General features: G+C 37.7%; 1 protein-coding gene across 4 annotated transcripts in view; it reads right to left on the minus strand.

Annotated features, from left to right (window-relative positions):
- lef1 (lymphoid enhancer-binding factor 1) overlaps positions 1-11,146 on the minus strand; it is a 38,315-nt gene extending 27,169 nt beyond the window's left edge. For all 4 annotated transcript variants that reach the window (XR_013326733.1, XR_013326732.1, XM_077719577.1 and 1 more), the window contains exons 1-3: positions 10,600-11,146; positions 8,920-8,977; positions 6,666-6,793 (exon numbers count right to left, since the gene is read on the minus strand). Coding sequence is in view for 2 of the 4 variants with exons in the window: in XM_077719577.1 (XP_077575703.1) it covers positions 6,666-6,793; positions 8,920-8,977; positions 10,600-10,800 (387 nt within the window). In the remaining 2 variants the exon portion in view is untranslated. The remainder of the gene's footprint in view (positions 1-6,665; positions 6,794-8,919; positions 8,978-10,599) is intronic.
- Positions 11,147-12,724: the final 1,578 nt, after the last annotated feature.

The following is a 12,724-nucleotide window of genomic DNA, read 5'->3' on the forward strand; positions in this document are numbered from 1 at the left end:
TTTTATATTGTATATATATTTATTTATATTATTTTTTATATTATATATATTTATTTATATTATTTTTTAATATATTTTTTCTATATATATTTTTTTATTTTTATATATATGTATATTGTACTATTATATATTTATATATATTTTATACTTATATAATATTTTATATCATATATATTTATTTATTTTATATTATTACCTAAACCAAAAGTTGTTGAAAAGTTTGACTTTTGGCGAGTGATAAAGGTGTAATATTTTCCATACTGCTACTACTACTACTACTTTGAGAAGGGCCGGCCGGCCGGGGCGGAAAGTAAATCTTTGGCCTTTGGAGGTCGGCATCACGCCGCTAACGGAGGAGCCGAGGCGGCTTTTACGAGATTTGAGACGCAGCCGATCTGGCAATTTTCCATTTTTTGGAGGCGGTATCAAAGCGCCAACAGATGTGAGGAAACCGACGCCGTGTAAGGATAAGTCGTAATGCCTGGCGGCTGTTGCGTATTAACGCCGCAGACGCCGGCCGGGAAGCCGGGTCCGAATTGGCCTCGCCTATTTTCCTACTTTGGGGTTAGCCTCCTATTCGCAAAGTCTTTAAAACGGATGTGTCTTTAAAACGGATGTTAAACTCACTTTAATCGGCGGGCCAAGTTTATGCCAAAAAGATCTCAAGTCGCTTTTTGGTTCAAAAAGTTTAGGTGATTTTTTTTTTAATAAATTGATTAAATGAACTGGATTAAAATCCCTGAATATTCAGTTTTTTTATAGATCTATAACAATGTTTGTTTTAGCTTTTTTTAAAATCTATTTTTAGATTTTACAAAATGATTTTTTAACTAAAAACACCAAAAAAGGATTAAAAAAATGACAATTATTGATTTAAAAGGGGGAAATCATGAAATGTAATATACATCTATACTCTTCATTTTAATTTGATCCTAAAACAGAAAGTGGGCACTCATCATTTACTTTTTCGGACCGCACAAAATGCTGCAGCGGGCCAGATTTAGCCCCCAGACCGCCACTTTGACACCAATGATCTAAATCTAATACAAACTTACAAACAACCAGGTTTGTAAACAACAACAAAAACGAAAGCATTAAATTCAGTAGGAATGAACTACAAAGTGCCTTACTGGAAGAACAACACGCCCCCTAGTGCCCTGGAGTGTAATGACACTCCACTCAAACTACAAAACGAGCCCCAATTGGCTTTTGTGGTTTCATCGGGAGCTAATTATTAAAAGAAGTTTTGCGACGGCATACGCACGGCGTGGCCGAGCGCCCGACTGGCTCCATTTCACCGCAAAAAAAGGCGGCGAAAAGGCCATGTGGCTTTGTTTCAGCTGTACATATGGAACCAGTGCGCCTTAATGGCGCGGTGGATAGAACCCGTCGGCAACTACAAAAGACTTTTTCGGGGGTGGGCGAAAGGCCCCAATGTTTCTCTTGTGTGAGGTCCCCCTTTTTTTGGCACCGAGCGTATTTTACGGCGTTCGGTAAAAAGCTGCGGCGCAGATGACATCAATGTCGCGGGGTTTATTGCGCCGGAGTGAAATGGAGAGGTGCGGTCACGTGGAATCCAGCTGCTACTCCAAAGGACTTTAAAAACCTTTTAAGGGTCCAATGAATCGTCGGAAAAAGGGAATTTTGAACAAGGAAGCTCTGAAAATCTAAACTAAATCGAGTTTTTGGATGAGTGACTTTACGTGGGTGGTTTTGAAAGTGTTTTATTTAGTTTTAGTGGTCGGGGAGGGTATGGCGCCCTCTGTTGGTAAGAGAAAATATGGTGGAAATCATCGGCTATGGGTATATTTTAAGATAGCTAATAGGTTAGCATCGTGAATGAGTAGCGGAATATAGTGCAAACTGTGGTTAGCCATGTTGAGCTATGCTAAGCAAGGCTAGCATCGAGAAGGAGTAGCTAAGAAAAGTCGGCTAATTTTTGATGGAATGTGTTTTTTTCGAGAATTTATCAACACTAATTGGAGTTAAAGAAGTATTGAATATTATTGTAAGGGTTATACTGTTGTATTTTTCGTAATATGTGCTAAATAGCTTTAGCACAAGGCAAGATGCTAATTGCGAGTGGCTAAATGTCACGTTAGCATATGTAGCTACATTGTCAATCTTAAATGCGCAACTGGTTAAGGTAATATACCGACTTTTGACATTTATTTTCTTTCTAAACTGGTTCAAAGTTGTATAAAAAGTCCAATAGTAAAAGTATCTTTTAATAGACTATCAAATTTTGATGAATAATGTTTGGCTATTCTGCCATTGATGATTTTTTTTAAAGATTTACACATCGTAAGGTTGTTTATCCTGTACGTAATGGCAATAAAATTAAAAAATACACATTTCATTTTGTATTCCTCCCATTCAAAATCTCAATCAATCCACTTATCCACCAAAAAAAAACCCAAAAATTCCAATCATAAACACAAATATTTGTCCTCCAACAACTCAATTAAAGCACCTCATCCACAACAGCTTAAATAAACCTATCCCCACATCCCCAAAAATCGTAACGCTAACCAAGCATGACCACCGTTTTTCCGTCAAAACGGCCCACGGTGTTTAGCGGTCGGGATCGACACGACTTTAAGTAGATCCAGCCAGCGTGGACATGGATGCTCGCTGGTAAATACAGTGTTCTCAATAAGAGGGGGTCTTCTCCTTCCACAGTAGCGCTGAGGGCGCCGTCGGGGAGGGGGGGGGGATAGATGACACTCCATCGCTTCTCCCAAATCCACTTAGGTAAGCCCGGGTTAGTGATTCCACGCTGCGAGACATCGCCTGGCTAGATCCGTCACGTTGCCGCTACATCAAAAGGAAACGTGCGGGCACTCTAGCGCCCCCACTCACCCACCCACCCCCCTCAAATCCAACATCTTCCACGCCACCGAGATCAAAAAAATTGAGCAACCACAGGGAGAAAAAAGAAAGCATTGCGGGAAGAAACTAGAAACCGGCTTGTGGCTTTGCGGTCAGGGTGGCCATGGGGGTGATGACATCATAGCATAGTGGTCCGTCTTGATCATAATACCCCCCCGACGGCCATGTAACGTTAAGAGGGGTAACGTTTTTGTTGATTGGTAAAAAAGCTAGCAAAAGAACAAGTGTTTTATTTGTTTAAAAAGGCATAGGAGGGTTTTTCTCAGGGTTTTATAAGCCTAGTGGGCCGCCAGGTTTGGTTGCAAGGATGGCTTTATTATTGGACAGTGAGGGAAGGATTTTGTTATGATTAAACAAGAACTAATTTTTTGGGGTTTTGCAAGTCTAATGAGGTCAATGGGGAATGTTTTGGCAGAAAGCTCATTGGTTAATAAAAATGTGTGTGTGATGGATTGTCGGGGACAAAAATATGGACACTCAGGGCCGGTTTGAGCTTGTTTTGATGTAAGCTTTGTTCTGGGGCTTATGAAAAATGACCCTAAAATATCAAATATATCTATAAAAAAATATATCCATAAGTGACAATGGCAATTGGCAAAATGCAAAAATCTTTGCAAAAAAATATTATTGTTGACAAGGCTGTAACGACAACAAAACTGTTACCAAAGGGGAAATATTGACAATTTTCTACCCAGTAAATGACAAAAAACTAAGTTCCAAGTTAGCAATAATGCTAAAATATAGCAACTTTGCTAAGGAAAGCTCATAGATAGTGACTAGCATATGACAACAACAACAACAACAATCCAATTCCAATGCATCCAAACTACAAAAACATCTCAAACCAATCTCTACCAGGTCATATTTGTTCTAAAAACAATTCTGGCGCCATCATCTCCCCCCAAAAAATGACATACGAATTGATTAGCTTTTACAGTTAAACAAAAATAAGCTAAATACATTGAAACAAAGCAAGTAATTGTCTTCTAGATCAAAATACGATGACCATATAAGCAAACCACATGCAAAAAATATCATTTTCTCTTCCCAAGTACGACTTGCACCAAAATCCCCGACTCAGAACCAATAGAGATTTCCGTTTTTAACCTGGTATGTTTAACACAGCGGATTCAAGAGTGGGGCTCGAGCTATTCCCGGAATAGATTCATTGCGCGCTCTTTATTTAGAAACCGTCATTTGGAAATCCCGATTTAGAGTGGCGGCGGCGGCAGCCACTCGGACAAACATCCTCATTAAAACCACGAACGGAGCAGATTGTTTGTCTCCGTCGTGACATCCCAAAGGTTTGGCGGACTGACTATGACTCAGACTCGCGTCATCTGTGAAAGCTAAAAGATTTTAGCGCATTTCGTTTGCTAGGTTATTTTAGAAGGAGATTAAAACGCGGGTGTAAACAATTTGGAGTTAAAAAAAATAGAGCATTTCCGGTATTATTTTTAGCACGGTTAAATGTTTTGGATCATTCGTCGTTTCGTATGCATTTTAGCAATATTTTTTTCAGAGATAACGGAAATATGAGGAAAATGTGAATGGTTATATTCATTAAAAAAGTGGATTTTTTTTTTGCATGAACCATTTTTTAATGAAAAATCGCATTTTGTTTTAGCATCTGGACTGTAAATAATATTTTAGTTGTTTTTGAGAGTTTTTTTTTACACAAAACAAAGCGGTGTTGTCGACAAATTAGATTTTTTAAAGAAATTTATCGTAAAATAGAATTTTTGGAATTGAGATTGTCTAAGAAAAATGGCTGAATGATTTTAAAAAAAAAATATTCATCACTACTTTTTGGTGCATAGATGAATACAAAAAAATATGTCAAATGGCCTTAATAAACAAATCTGCAAAAAATGGATGATTCTACTTCTACAATTAATTTGAAGATCAATTAATCTACAATAGAGATTCTTTTTACTTAAAATTATTGATTTTGATGACAAAATATTGCTACATCTGTTTTGAGTAAAAATGAATCTCTAATAGTAATTGTCAAAAAAATGTCAAAATAAATACAAAACACATCTACAATCTCTATTAATATACAACAGATGAATTGTTATGAATCATCACAACTGAAAATTTCAAATCATGGCGAATTGACGACTTTAACATTAGCTAGCTTAGCTCCTTGGCGTATCCATTTGTAGTGGGCGGGGCTAGATCAGTATTTTGCCATCTTGGCAGCAAAAAAAAAGGAAGAAACCCGCATGAAAATGTGCTGACAATCATCAACTCGCTGCCGACCGACAGCTCTGTCATGGCTGGTCGGCATGTGTGCAGGAATGTCACGGTGAATGGAAATCAATCCAAAATGACTGTGACGGGGGGGTTAGAAGTGGGGGGGTTGGGTAATGAAAGAAAGCGAGAAGGAGCCTTTGATGTCAGTGAAAACCGATCCGGGCTAGCCGGGCCTGCGGATATACTAGCGCCGCCGTCGGGTGAGACAAAGGCGTCCCAAAAAAAATAACAGGACTACTGTTTTGTCCAAGATGGCTACGAAAGAAGATGATTGGAAGGAGAAATGCTAAAAATAACCCAACAAAAACAAGGCTAGCAACTTGCTAGGGAAGGTAATTTGCTTTGGTGCCTCCCCAAATTGTTTTGATTGGACAATTTAGATGGCGACTGGGTGGGTCAAGTACTGTTTTGGGTTTTTTTTGAGTGAAATCATTCACTAAATTATCTATAAGACCACTTCAACTGGGAGGAATGGTCATAATCACTGGTTTATGGCGAGCAATGACAGGAATTGACAATTATTTGGATCAATAAGTCATGGTTTGGGGCCTTTGTTGACCATAGAATGGTCAAAATCCCTTTTTTTTTTAGCCTAATTCATTGTAAATATTATTATTTTTTAAATTAGTTAGTTAAGTAAGTAACTATGTATATACTAACTGAATCACAAATATAAACACTTGATCAGCCAATCAAAAATAATCTATCTAATCGCTCTAGACATATTCTGACAAAATTCCTCCCTCATGCAAATCTCATATGCATAAAACATATCCAGCTATAATACAATACCTCCAGAAACTACAACAATACTAGCAAAAAATATCCCTTAAACTAGCAACACCTGTCACAAATGGCAAGTACAATTTAGCTAAAACCATAAATTAGCCTCTGGAAACAAGTTGAAAACAAATGCAAAATTTTTACAGTTAATCCATCCCATAACCGCTCATATGAAGTCCATAACTAATAGCAGAAAAAAATGGCAAAGTAGTGAATTCGTGATAAGTGAAGTCGTGATAATCGAGGGATTACTGTAATCTATTTCCTAGCATATACTACAAATACTATCAATTTGTATACGTTTGCATACGAACACAAATACAGTATCTTAACAGTTAGTCCATCCCATAACCACCCATATGAAATGAATAATAAATAGCAGAAAAAAATGGAAAAGTAGTAAATTCGTGATAAGTGAAGTTGCGAAAATCGAGGGATTACTGTAGTATAATTCCTCACTATAACCTTTCAGTACTTTAATTTTTTTGTGAGCCAACCAGCATACATTTTTCAGGCTAAAACGTATTATTACTGCAATTATTAATAGAGAAAATCCGCGAGGACGTGAAAATCGAACCGTGAAATAGCGAGGGAATACTGTAAAGGCAAGTATGGCTATTTACGCTATTGTAAGAAACAATATAACATTTTTTTTGTGTCAATCGATGTATTTTCACTGTGTTGACATGAATGTGTACCATTGTAGTAGTGGAAAGGATTAAAGTACTGACCGTTCTGGGCATGGGAGGCGAAAGGGAGCCGCCATTGCTCATGTAGGAGTCGTTCATGTTGCCCATCATGATGTAGCTGGAGTAGCTCGGGTACGAGTGGCCTTTGACGTACAAGTCCTGATGTTTGACTGATGGTGGAAAACACAAAAGGAAAAAGACTGTTGGAAAAAGGCAACTTGGGGAAGAAATACTTTGCATTTTTCTCATTCCACAGTCGGCTATTTATAGACGTCGACGATTGGAGATTTTTTGTGTGTGCCGGTCAGCTGATTTGGTGGATCTGATGATAGCCAGTCTTAATCTGGTAAAATGTATTAAATTATTAAATTATTTTTAATAAAAACATTTTTTTGGTGGGAAAATAGAACAAAATAATGTAAAAAATATCTAAAGAATAGAAGTTAGTTTATATTAGTAATGAAATTGTTTCCATTATTTCCTATTTATTACAAAAAATGACCCAAATTAGTATTTTAAAATTCACCATAACTTATATAATGTATAAAGTTGATTTGATTATTATTTGTAGTTATTTTTGTACTTTTTTTTCCAAGACAAAAAAAATCATGCAAAAGTTTACTCATTACTAAAAATAATAAATAAAAAAATATGATGCCAATTTAATAATATAATATTTAATAACTCACAATGACTAATTTTTGAAGAAAAATTGGGGGCAGGGGAATAAAAAAAAACATTTTAATAACTCACAATGACTAATTTTTGAAGTAAAATTGAGGGTATATATATATATATATATATAAAAAAAAAGATAAAATTTTAATAATTCACAATGACAAATTTTTGGAGAAAAAAATTAAGGGAAATTTTGAAAAAAAAAGATTATTTGGGTGATTAAAAAAAAGATACAAATTTAATAACTCAATGAATAAACATTAACTTTCCAATTTCTGGAAATTAAACTTACTAGAAATAAACATTAAGAAAACGATGGTGAAGAAAGCTTGAAAGTAAAATAGCCTGGTTTGTTCTCTTGAAACTTCCCGAAGGCCGTCGATGACACGGCTTTTACGCGGGAGGCCTCACTCACTCACCCACTCACTCACTCACGCCCGCCAGACTATTATGATGGGGAACAATGGAGCCCCTCTGTGCCAATTAGCGCCAATTAGCCCAACACACAGAGCGTGTCAAAACAGGAGACGCCCCAACCGTTCTTGCGTGACCCCGGCCGGCGCCGGAATAGGGGGCGGGGCCACACCATTCAATTCGCCGCAATAAAACCCGGAGGGGGCGTGTTTACGGCGTCCTTGTTGGAGAAAGACGACGAGGGGGCGGAAGATTTTTTGAAGAAAAAAGGCGCCCCAACGCGTGACCCCCGACGCCTTCTTTATTGAGGGTGAAGGGGAGGGGCTAAGTTTGGACTTGGGATTGGCTACTTTTGCCATTTTTGTTGATTGACATGATTTTGTTTGATTTTAGACGGTCATGGTACAAATTTTTGGGGTGTTGAGGAAAGATGTTTTTTATTGGATCCTTGTTTGACTGATTGGGAGAGGATGGGCGTCCAATCTATTTGTTTGTCTTGAGTTTTGATGAGTTTTTGACTGTTTTTAAGTCATTTTTTATGGAAAAAAACTCAGGTTTAATGTTGATTAATTGTCAAAAGACTGAGATTGGTTGGGAATTGTTATTGACAATGATAGGCGTCCAATCTTTTTAAACTAAGAAAACTGGCTGGGAATGGTTATTGATTAGCATTGGCAATGTTAGGCGTCCAATCCATTAAAATTAAAAATATTAGCTGTACAGTAATCCCTCGAATATTGTGGTTAATATAGATCAAACATGGCCGTAATAATTGAAAAATTATGAACTTGGGTCATACCTATTATAACTTTTAATTTTTTTTCTTCAGTGCTGATTCCAAAAACTTTAAAAAACAAAACAAAATGAAAAAATTTAAGTGGAAAAAATCCCAAAGTAGTGATTTTGCGATAAGTGAACACGCAATAATCGAGGGATTACTGTAATTCCTTATCAATTGCCATTGACAATGACATATGTGCAATCTATTAAAACTGAAAAGACTGGCACTCAACTATTGGCTGCCATTGACAATGACAGATGTCCAATTTATTGAAACTGAGAAGGTTGACTATGAAATGCTTATTAATTCCCATTGAATTGAATGGAATGCTTTTATTGATAGGCGTCCATTTTTGTTTCAACCGAGTAGACTGGCTGTGAATCAATTATATGCAAAAAAACGGGCAAATTTGACGTCACTCACCGTCATCGGGATGTTCTCGGTGCTTTTCGTGGTACGAGTCTTGGGACTGTCTGGCCGCCTGTGCGCAAAAAAAAACAAAAAAGGACAAATTTAATCCACCCGAAAGGGCCTTTAAAAATCATCACCAAAAAAACACCCAGTAGAACAAGAACAATGCTTTTCCCCTATTTGTTTTTTAAAGAATATGTGTGAAATGGATGAGAAACTCAATGCCATTTTTATGCTAATATGCCCAAAAAACATTAAAAAAAATGTTTATTTATTCAAAAGTGACCCAATCTTGGCCTGCAAATTGTTAGCAATGCATGTTAGCTCTTTAAAGCTAAATTAAATTAGCATTATGTGTGTCATTTAAAAGCTATGCTGGTGTAGAAATGGACACTACGGGCTCTTATTTTGAAATGTTCACCGGAAACTTGCACTAAAAAAGTGTAATTTTCTTGAATTTTTCTTCATTTTAACTTTTTTTTCCAATTCTTTTAACATCATTTGAAAATTCTGTAAAGCGGCCATTTTTTTGCTTAAAAAATCACTTTTAAAGGACAAAGAATGCATTTTGGAGACGTTTAATGCTAAATTCCCATTGTTTTTCCCATTAGCTTCAATGTAGCTATGCTAATGCCTCAAAATGTCTGAATTTGACTTTGTTTTTTAGTTTTTTTCCACATCGGATCTGCATTTTTTAGGCCATTTTTATTCCACGAGCAGATTCTTCCGCACAGCCAATTGACGTCAGAAGGACTTCCAGCAGAGCCCAAAGGAAACTTGTCTTGCATCCTAATTGACATTCAGGACGCGTTTAGGGATTTTTTTCTCAGGACAAGGTCCCCAAATTTCATTAACTCGTCGGATAATGAAGAACGTTTGAATAAGTTGCTCAATATTTGCTCGAAATGTGTGTGTGTGTGTGTGTGTGTGTGTAAGAGATAAGCAAAAGCATTAACGATGCTGTGGTTAAAATACAATTTAATTATTATTATTAGATTAAAAAATATTTTTATTTTTTTTCTTTTAAAGGAAGAGTGTATCATTTAAATAATGTTGCAATTTGCAGTTTTTTTGTGGTGAAAAATCATTTGATTCCTATTTAATTGAGATTTTATACATTTGACATTGATGATTAAATGAATGATTCATTTTTATTGATGCAAAATATTGGGGGAAATGTTTAGGAAAATATCATAAAATGGAAATTGGAGAAAGGAAAAAGTGGATGTATTTTGATTTTTTTCTGCAATAATAATTAATAATTCCTTCTTATTTAACACTAATGCATTTTAACCCAAAATATGCACATTTAATATGCAGTGATATTCCAAAAATAACCTTTTAAGTATTGCAATGAATGTTTACAATTTATTTACCACCATTTTCTGATAAAAATCATCATTTTAACATCAACCTAAACTCATTTCTCCAATTGCCTTAATCCCTTTTAATTTTTAAAAATCATAAATCCAAATTTCATCACCCTGGTGCGCATTGCTATACAAAATAGGGCTCATGGGCCCTAAAACGGCCCCTGTAGAGCACTTTACCCGGTCCGTTTTACAAAATGAATTGCAAAAAAAGTCTCAATAGATTCAAACAGTCGCCTATTCACAATATCAACTTAATTTCAATGACATTTTCCAACGTTTATCTATTTTTATGTGTGTGTTTGTGTGTGTTATGACTCACATCAAGACTGCTATTGTCGGGGCTTTCCTCAGACTCATTGACCAACGACGACTTGATATCGGCCAGGTCTCCCTCCTCCTCCGAGTGACTGAGCTCGGCAAAGATCTGCTCCTTGTGCGGCTCCCCCTCGTCCTTGAAGGGGATCATTTCGTCCGTGGCGCACAGCTCCGGGTCCCCCCCGCCGCCTGACAACTGAGGCATGTTTTGCCTCCTGGCCTCTTAATATTTCTTCTTCTTGCTTTTCGGACCCCCTCCAAAAAAAAAACCCTAGCCAAACACACCCCAAAAAAGTGGTCCGCCCCCCCCTGTGGAGGGAAGAAACAAAAAAAAACACAGAAAGTCCAACAAATCAGTACTTTTCACTCCACGGCAACAACAAAAAACCCCGAAAAAAAGCCTTAAAAGTCAACGATAGTCCCAAAATTGAAAAAGGCCGACTGATGTGGCCAAGGGGGAGACGGGAAAAATCAAAAAAGGGTCCGCGGAGAAGACTTTGCGGCGTTCCCGTAGCGATTCCACGGTGTAATGTAACCGGTGTGTGTGAGAAAGCGTGTGTTGGTGGTGGTGGTGGTGGTGAAACTACACCCGCCCTCCTTCCTTTGGCTCCTCCTCCTTCTCTTTTCAAGTCAGCGCTGATTGACACTCCCACTTTACGGACTTCTTCCAAACAAATGGTGGGCGATGTTCCAAATAAGGACGCGTGCTGGGGGGGGGGGGGGGGGGGCTTTTTTTTACGGATAAAGGTGATCGACCAGTTTTGACAATTTTATCAACATGGGATTATTTTTAGGGAGATTTGCTGATACTATAAAGAAGGGTTGTAATGGTATTTGTTGTTTTTGAGGGGGTTGTTGATGCGAGTATACGTAGAAATTCTAGGTTTTGGTGAAAAATAATGTACTTTTTGGGGTAATTTTAATGCTTTTGTAGTTTTTGGACTGACTTATGCAATATTTTATAGTGGGGAGCAACTATTTTTTATTTATGGCAACCACAAGGTTTTTTTTGGGCTAACAGGAAATGCATTATGTTCATAGATGCCTATTTTTTTAGCTTTTTTTTGTCCATTTTCCATGACTACAATTTGCTGTTTATTAAGTTTTTTTGCCAAGTGCAACCATATTTTATTTTCTTAAAGCAACCTGATTTTGTTGTGGTTTAGGCTTTAGTTTTCTCCCAAAAATGTTAATGTTATGTAAACAAATACTTAGTTAACATATTCTTCTTAGTTTCTGATAAAAAAAAATGCCATCCAGAAATTGTGCATTTATTTAGTTTTTTTACCGACATTTGAACGATTGTGATAGTTTTTTAAACTATAATTGTCTTTAAAAAAAAGTAAACATTACATTAACAAATGCCTATTTTCTCCTACTCTTGAATTAAAACGACTTTACCCTTTAGAAACGTCTAATCCATCGGAAGTGGGAGGGCTGGCGCGGCCAATGACCGAAATACCATTCCTCCCGCTTCGAAATGATTGGACGCCAACCCAATCAGCCCATTCAGACACTCAATGTCATTGACTTCTTCACTAGTCATTTACATAAGTTACATTCAACCAACCATACAAATGGATTGAATAAATACTGCGATTGGATTGGTTGAAGGACTAAAATAGCCCAAAAAAATACTACTTTCAAAAAATAACACATCTCTTCTTCTTCTATGTTCTACCGTTTCTGGCATGCGTGAGAATCCCAGTCAGACTGCTCCGACTCAACTTTATAAAGTGAGGAGAGGAGGGGTGAGGAAGGGGAGGGGTAGGGGGAGGACGGGGGAGGGAGGGAAGGAGGGGGTGAGAAGGAAGAGGGTGGGAGTGAGGGGGTGGGCGCGTGGGGGCGGGGCTGCGGCTTCCTTTGATCTGGCAGCGGCTGGCTCTTTCATCCCCCCCCCCCCCCCATCCCCTCATCCCGACCCGCTTCCTCACCCCCCCGAACCTCCCTCCCCTCCCCTTTGTATGACTAAATTTGGTCCGAGTGTGGAGTCGGGCCAACATTTTCAGCAGCTGAGCGAGAAGGCATACACACATTATGGAGGGAGAGAGAGAGAGAGAGAAAAAAAATGAGAGAGAGAGAGAGGGAGGGAGAGAGAGATCGAGGGAGACATTAGTAAAGGGGGGAGA

The sequence above is a fragment of the Stigmatopora nigra genome, chromosome 6 (genome assembly GCF_051989575.1).
Source record: "Stigmatopora nigra isolate UIUO_SnigA chromosome 6, RoL_Snig_1.1, whole genome shotgun sequence".
NCBI classification, from domain to species: Eukaryota; Metazoa; Chordata; class Actinopteri; order Syngnathiformes; family Syngnathidae; genus Stigmatopora; species Stigmatopora nigra.